The sequence below is a fragment of the Montipora capricornis genome, chromosome 4 (assembly GCF_036669925.1).
Source record: "Montipora capricornis isolate CH-2021 chromosome 4, ASM3666992v2, whole genome shotgun sequence".
Classification (NCBI taxonomy): domain Eukaryota; kingdom Metazoa; phylum Cnidaria; class Anthozoa; order Scleractinia; family Acroporidae; genus Montipora; species Montipora capricornis.
Window position 1 is genome coordinate 20318334 of NC_090886.1, and position 7500 is coordinate 20325833.

The 7500-nt window shown below is 37.7% G+C and overlaps 3 protein-coding genes across 3 annotated transcripts in view; 2 read left to right on the top strand and 1 right to left on the bottom strand.

The window, feature by feature from the left end:
* Positions 1–7500, top strand: part of LOC138045760 (ATP-binding cassette sub-family C member 4-like) — a 39812-nt gene that overhangs the window by 14360 nt on the left and 17952 nt on the right. The window lies entirely within an intron of this gene.
* Positions 2886–4620, top strand: LOC138045763 (uncharacterized). The gene is made up of 2 exons (XM_068892369.1): positions 2886–3437; positions 3665–4620. Exons 1-2 carry the CDS (start codon positions 2960–2962, stop codon positions 4411–4413), a joined length of 1227 nt encoding a protein of 408 aa, XP_068748470.1. The 5' UTR covers positions 2886–2959; the 3' UTR covers positions 4414–4620.
* Positions 4377–7500, bottom strand: part of LOC138045761 (apoptosis-resistant E3 ubiquitin protein ligase 1-like) — a 4924-nt gene continuing 1800 nt past the window's right edge. The window contains exons 2-6 of the mRNA XM_068892367.1: positions 7336–7419; positions 7198–7258; positions 6290–7097; positions 5763–5997; positions 4377–5168 (exon numbers count right to left, since the gene is read on the bottom strand). Of these exons, the coding sequence (XP_068748468.1) occupies positions 4911–5168; positions 5763–5997; positions 6290–7097; positions 7198–7258; positions 7336–7419 (1446 nt within the window). The 3' untranslated portion in view covers positions 4377–4910. The remainder of the gene's footprint in view (positions 5169–5762; positions 5998–6289; positions 7098–7197; positions 7259–7335; positions 7420–7500) is intronic.

Genomic DNA, 7500 nt, shown 5'->3' on the forward strand with positions numbered 1-7500 from the left:
TGACTAGAGTCAGCGGACACAGTGGTTGTTGGATCAATGATGTCAAACATTGTAGGACCTGGATTTTCCTCCACATCATCACTTGTATTTTTAGGTATTGCTAATGCTGTGTGTACCATCAATGTTTATTACTGCTACTCCAGTAGATGCTGCTAGTAACACTGTTGAAATCTCAGGATTCATTGGAGCATGTCTATAGGTTTTTACTACAGTGTGGTAAAGTGTTTTAATCAAATGGCTTTTTCCAGCACCACCACCTCCAGTTATAAATAAACTGGTTCAACATTTTGTGACTTCAGACTGTTGAGGTTTTTATTTTATTCCTAGTCCATGAAAGCACCCTGATGTAAGCTTTAGGTTGTGTTTTTTATTATGTAATGATGTACATGTAACTGATCGACGTAATTGGTCATCAGATATTTCTCTTGGCTGTTTATACATTGTTACTGGTGATGGACTGATTTCCAGTAGTGTCGGGATTTGCACCAAGCTCTGAGAGTACTTGTTCATTGAACGCCTCATCTAGTGACGATTCATCTTAGAATTCTAGTTGAATTTCAGCATTCTTTTGATCATTTATAAGATCATATGAATGTATGACAGTGCCATGCTTGTTTCTTAGCCAATCTAGTGCTTCTGTTACTGGTAAATAGCTGATAGAGATGATCTAGCGTGTAGCAAGAGTTGTCTAAACTGTGCAAATGGCGTTAAGAGAAATTTTAGTGGCAAGTCATCGATGTAAAATTCTGAACAGGTCTGAAATTTGAAGCATACTTAAGGAACTCATTTTACTGCTGCATTGTTATGGCAAATTTTGAACCAATCACGCATGGTAAAAGTGAGACCGTAGTACCAAATTCTGTAAGGGCTGAATGGAGTTAAGCTAAGCATAAGACCCCAAGTACGCATTGCGGACCTATTTTATATGGAGCCACTGTGTTGGTTCACCACCATTGTGCACCAATATGGCGGCCAGAAATCAACACGAACATCTGGAATTCACTTAGCGATGAAAACGCTTACTTTTTGCTCATGAGATAAAATACACGTGTATGAACACATCTCCTAATGTACTTGAAACGCTCAGGCTGCTGAGATTCATAGGCATAGACATTTTTTCAACCAAATAATCTTTGTATCATGGTGTCACGCAAGGTAACAATTCGGAAATTTTCGAAACGAAAAACTTCATTGAACTGGGAGCTTGAAATAAGATTTATTTCTAGGTCGTCTTCAACCTCCTATAGATAAAAATCCAAAACACCTTGAGATGTTGATTTTAGAATTTGATGACACCACTGTGAAAACCATCTATGACAATCGACCTGTTTCTTGCGAACCAGCTTGTTCAGTCGTTCCAAAACATTTTGTGAATCGAACCAATACAAATACAAACAATACAATACAAACAAATGGAGAAAGAGAAAAAGAGAGCGAGAAATGGGGCAAAATATAGTTGAAGTAATAGCTTGCCTAGCCTCTGTAGCCTCCTTGCAGCCGTTTTTTGTGTCGGTCCTATTCTTGCCTAGTCTCCTTCGCAGCCGTTATTAGGGTCGTCGTGACGACCCTAATAACGGCTGTCTGTGTATTAAACTGTTTAACTTGTCATATATTTTTTTCTTTGGTTTACATATAGCGTGTTATGTTTCTTTGTATTTTTACTTTTCTCTTAGTATCCACGTAATTAAGAATTGTTGTCCAACTATCAGGGCAAGAATTGGATCATATATAAACTGCGGATGTGAAATCTAGTGAAGCTATGACCATCGCAGTTGTGAACACAATTTATTGCAAAAATTGCGTTCACAACTGCGATTCATTCATTCAATTCATATATCATTTCATCGTTGATTCATTCCTCACGGGAACATTAGAACCCACAAATGACCAGCTCCCAACGTCAGTGGCTTCATAGCTCAATTGGTTAGGGCGTCGCACCGGTATCTCTACGTCCCCGGGTTCAAATCGCGTTGAAGTCCTGAATTTTTCAGGCTTTCTCTACGCAATTGTAAAAATTGTGTCCACAACTGCGAAGATCATAGCTTCACTTGACTTCATATCCGCAGTTCATATATGATCCAATTCATATATAATTTGATCGTTGTTCTTACTTATCTTGGAACAAGTGTATTCAATATGGTCATGCCAAGGAGATAGACTATTGATCGAGTTACGAGTTGAGTTTGAGTTAAGATTGAGTTAAAATTGAGTTAATATTGAGTTACGGTTTTTGGCATTTTTGGCACTTAAATCTAATAAATATTAAGTAGAAGTCACTGAGAAGACCACGAAACACCGTTTTCGTGAAGTGCACAGGTGTATATTTGCGAAATGGTTTTAACCTGATCAAAACAATCTTGAAATTTCATGCACGGCAGTATTCTTGTTTACCAGTTTACCAGTTTCAGCACTTGGACTCCTTCGTACGGTGGCCCACAAGGGACATGCTGCAAATTAAAGATATCGCTACAAATTTTAAAAAGTGGCAACAAATAAAAAAAAAATGCAATACGAATTAAAATAGTAGCTGAAAATTAACAAAACTTGCTGCAAATAAATAAAAACGATAGCTGCTGCAAATACATAAAAAGTAGAGTTGCTGCAAATTATTAAAAGTTGCTGCAAATAACTAAAAAGTGTAATTGCTGCAAATTAGTAAAAGCTGCTGCATATAAATAAAAACTATAGTTGCTGCAAATTATCAAAAGTTGCTGCAAATTATTAAAAGTTGCTTCAAATAAATGAAAACAATAGTTGCTGCAAATTGTCAAAAGTTGCTGCAAATAAATAAAAACTATAGTTGCTGCAAATTATCAAAAGTTGCTGCAAACAAAAAGTAAAAACTTCTGCGCGCGCATGACTCGGGAAGGACTGGCACTATGATAGATGACACAAATGCCAAACATGGCGGCCCTGAGCTGAAACAGCGTGCGAGAGATCTGTCTTCGAGCTTTCAAACATGTTTTGTAGCACCTGTAACGCAGAACTTCTATCTAGCGATGCCAAGTTTTGCTACTCTTGTGGCCGAGAGTTGGACGTCCAGGCGTCAGCTGATGAGTTAATAACCGAAATGTTTCACCGCGGTTACCAGTACGATGTTATAGTTTCTCTACTGGAAAAAAAGGGCCACAAGATGCACCTGAGAACACTGAAAAGAAGACTGAGTGACCTTGGACTTAAAAGAAAAGGGAATGATATCAACGAATCTGAAATTGAGTTACTTATCAGAAGAGAAGTCGAGGGTGCAGGAAGACTTGCTGGCTACAGAAATATCTGGCACGCCTTACGCTTAAGACATCATGTCCATGTTCCTCGTTCTCTGGTTGCTCGTTTGTTGAAAAAGATTGACCCTGATGGTGTGGAAGATAGAAGGGCAAGACGTTTAAGGAGACGACAATACTTATCTCCAGGACCCAACTTTTGCTGGCACGTAGACGGTAAGTTATGAGTGAAATTTGATTACATTTTGGCTGACCTTTTGACTTGTTTATATTCAGCTTCCTTGATATCGAAATACTTTAAAATTCGACGTAGTTCTTGCAATAAAATATATTTATCTAAAATATTAAAATAAATGGTCACTAGTGTTTGCTGTAATTTATATAGGTTGGAAAATGCATGTATATTTGTGACAGCCTGGTTAACTTGATCCATTTATTCTCAGGCTTTGACAAGCTGAAGACATATGGGTTTCCCATACATGGATGTATTTGTGGTTATAGCCGAAAAATCCTCTGGCTTGAAGTAGTGAAGTCCAGTAATGATCCAAGTGTCCCTGCAAAGCTTTATTTAGACACTGTTCAAAGTTTAAAAGGTTGTCCGAAGATTGTAAGATCAGACTGTGGGACAGAAAACGTGACATTAGCAGCAATGCAGTGCAGCCTTAGAGCCCTTCATACAGATGAGTTTGCAGCAGAGAAAGCCCATAGGTTTGGACCTTCACCAGCCAATCAACGCATCGAAGGTTGGTGGTCTTTTCTACAACGCAACCGCTCAAGCTGGTGGATTTCCTTTTTCAAGGATATGTCAGAATCTGGGGTACTCAATTTGGGTGATACCTTTCACATGGAGTGTTTGTGGTTTTGTTTCAAGAAAGTGATTCAAGCTGATCTTGATAAAGTTAAAGATCATTGGAATAGCCATTACATCAGGAAATCCAGGCATGACACTGTCCCTGGAGTTCCAGACATATTGTTCTATTTGCCTGAGTACTCAGGAAGCAGGAACTGTCTGCAGCATGTTACACAGGCCCAAATAGATGAACTGGAGGAGCAATGTCATTGTCCGGATGAAGTGGACATATACACAGAATATTTTGAGACAGTATTTGAGAGCGAGAATAAGCAACATCCCAACAATGAAAAAGAAGCATTTGATTTGTTTCAGTTTTTTATTCAACTTCAAGAACTTTGATTTGAAAATAACCCGGCAATTCTGGTCATAGTTCTATGGCAAAGTCATGAAAATTTTGAGGAAAAAACTTCTAACACAGAGAACAAAGAATTTAGTGCTACTTTGATGAAGTACCCAAAATGGTATTATGGTTCATGGATTTGGTGCATGTAGCATCGTTTAAACGGTTTCTTTCAAGTTAAATAAACTTAATATTTTTGTGCTCAATTTTGCTATTGTAACTAAGTTATCAACACGGTGTACAGACAACAGTTTATTTAAAAACTTAAGCACTTAACATTGACAGAAGCACTTCTCCTAGTAAAATACACCTATAACACGTGCAAGTGATGAAATGTTAAAACACATGCATACCATTCCAAGATTTAAACATTGAAAACATTTTTAAAGTTACTTTCTCCTGTGCTAAAGCAAAGATAAAGAGATTGTCTCGTGAATCTGAACTTCTGTATCAATCTAAACTCACACTGTGCCAAGAAAACAAAGACACATCTATTTCAAACTTTTCCAAAGCCCATGCTATCTTTGATGGCACTGATCATAAGGTTGTTAAACTGCTCAGTTTCTGAGATACCCCTTGGTAGATACAGCTGCAAAGAACAGGTTGAGGCAAAGGGCCTTCTCTTTTCCAATGCTTCAACATCAAAAAACTGGACTTTAATCATCTGTGAAAATCCATTTGGTGGAATTCGATCAGCACCAGTGATGAATGTTAGCAGGTCTTCCAGAGAACAAGGTACTGACCCATTTGCAGCCTGCAAGATTAATTTCATACCTTCAGTTTTTTTTTATCACAGGGAAATATCCCCTTGAAGTCATGTACTTGTACCAAAAATGGGCATCCTGTAAGCAGACACAATTTCAAGGCCCCAGCCATGTCTATTTCCTTCAAAAGTTTGAAATTCCATAAGGAACAATTATTTTTGTCAAGTGTACTGAAAAGTGATTTCCATTTGTCTATTTTCACAATGCACTGACAGCAAAGTTCACAAAGCAAAATAACAATCATTGCTTTTCTATATTGATAACACACACACACAAAAAAGAAGTGACTTAAGTACACGTCTGTCTAACTAACTTTGTACCCAAGTCAGTGGAAGAACTAAGTTTCAAAACAGGTACTTACTTAACCAAAAACAAAGACATTACAGTTCAAATAATAATTAGTTTCTGTGTTTATATTGACATGGCTTGAAGACGATATTAACTCCAGTTGAAAAAGTTGACCTAAAAACAAATCTGGCTTGTAGCACATTAATATTGCAACAATAATAGTACCTTGGTAGTAATGTTGTTACAATATTAATGGGCGTTGTACTGGTGAAATCTTATTGTTGTTAAATAATTACCTTCATCAAAAACTGATCAAAACAGTAAATGCTGTCCTCTTCTTCAGCCCTTTTGTTAGAGCCTTCTTCATCCCAAACCACTGCATACACACCTCTAAACTGGTTGACGGTTAAAGGTTCAGCATTGTGGACAAACAGTGGAAGGAATACCTGGGGCCATTTCTTGATGTAGTCTGTGAATAAATTCCCTACTGAATCCATTCCATCAATGAACTGGTCAATGGACGGTTTGGCTCTGAATCACAAGATATTAATGTGCATGAGGAACAAAACAAAATGTCATAGTTTCATTTCTCTTATACTTTTCTGGCAAAATTATTGTCAGCACTGCCCTCATTTTAGCCAGTAGCGAGAATTCTGTTACCATTGAATGATGACATTTTGGGCTTTTCCAATATGTGAGCCCATTAATTTGCATTATTTTCAAAATCTAAATATGTTCATATTAATTTATAGCCCATTATTTCCTCTACACAATTACTGTGTATTACTTGTATTACTGAGTGGACTTAAAAGCTACAATCTACCTGTAGTAGAGTGATTCCTTTATCACTTGCAAACACATGTCCCCCTTGCTTGAATTGTGTGTTGTTATTCCGTGATCCCAAAACCAATTGCTGTGTTTCTCTTTGATGTCAAGAAAGGCTTGATCATCAGTTGCATCAAACAATTCCTTTGCAATTACTGCAGCTTCCTCATCGCTGAGTGCTGAAATCGCTCTGGGGATATTTACATATTGTGGTAGCTGAAGCATGAGAAAATATGTATCTTCATTCATAGCATGCAAGCCTGGGCCATTGTGCAATAGGCTCCAGGCAACAAATTGGCCTGTAATGAATGGCTTTTTCTTTTCAAGCACTGCATGATTGTGGCTGAATACAAGTGAAGATTGGTTTCCTTCAAAGACTCCAAACTCGCCAGCCATTGTCTTAAGTAACAGCCTGAAGAATTCTCTCTTTGGGCCCCCAAGATCCTCTGCTTCCTCCCCGCTAAAGTAAATAGAAGGGATTTTGAAGTAGTCGAAGCTTGGTTCCTTCACTGCATTTAGGCACGTCTGCAGCAACCTTTTCCTCAGAACTAGAACTTCACAGGTTTCTTGGCATTTAACTTGTTCTTGGAACTTAAGCAGTGATTCCATCAACTTTATGTCATCTTCTGGGTGGATGTCCTCCTCTAAACTTCGAGCAATTGCAGCTTTGATTAGCTCCCCTTCATCTAAATTGTCATCTGTATTACCCCATAAGAAATTTTGGATGTCTTCAAATACATCATCACTACAACCTCCCAATGCTGCTCCTTGATGAAGTTGCTTGTCAGTAGAAGGCTTCATGGAACCTGTTACAGGAAAATAAGTGGTACACATATCAGTAAGTGTTCTATGAGGTTAACTCACTATTTCTTTCTTCCCTCACAAATGCATCATTAAAAGCATTACCATTAAAATCTGATGAAATTGTTGAGCGTACTGGATGAAAATGATGAGCAGATTTAGGCTCCTGAAAAAAAAAATTGTTCATCAGTTCCAACAATGTATTGTACACACAGTACATCTACATATACCATGTCTTTGTACCTGTTTACACTGAGGTTCCACCACATCAAAGACACATTTTCCAAGATCATCATCACTTCCATTGTCTATATTTAAAGTAACGACCTGCAAAACCGGAACAGACACATTATTAATGGGAAAAGATCTGTATAAACAGTATATGACTGTTCACAGTTGTGTACTCAC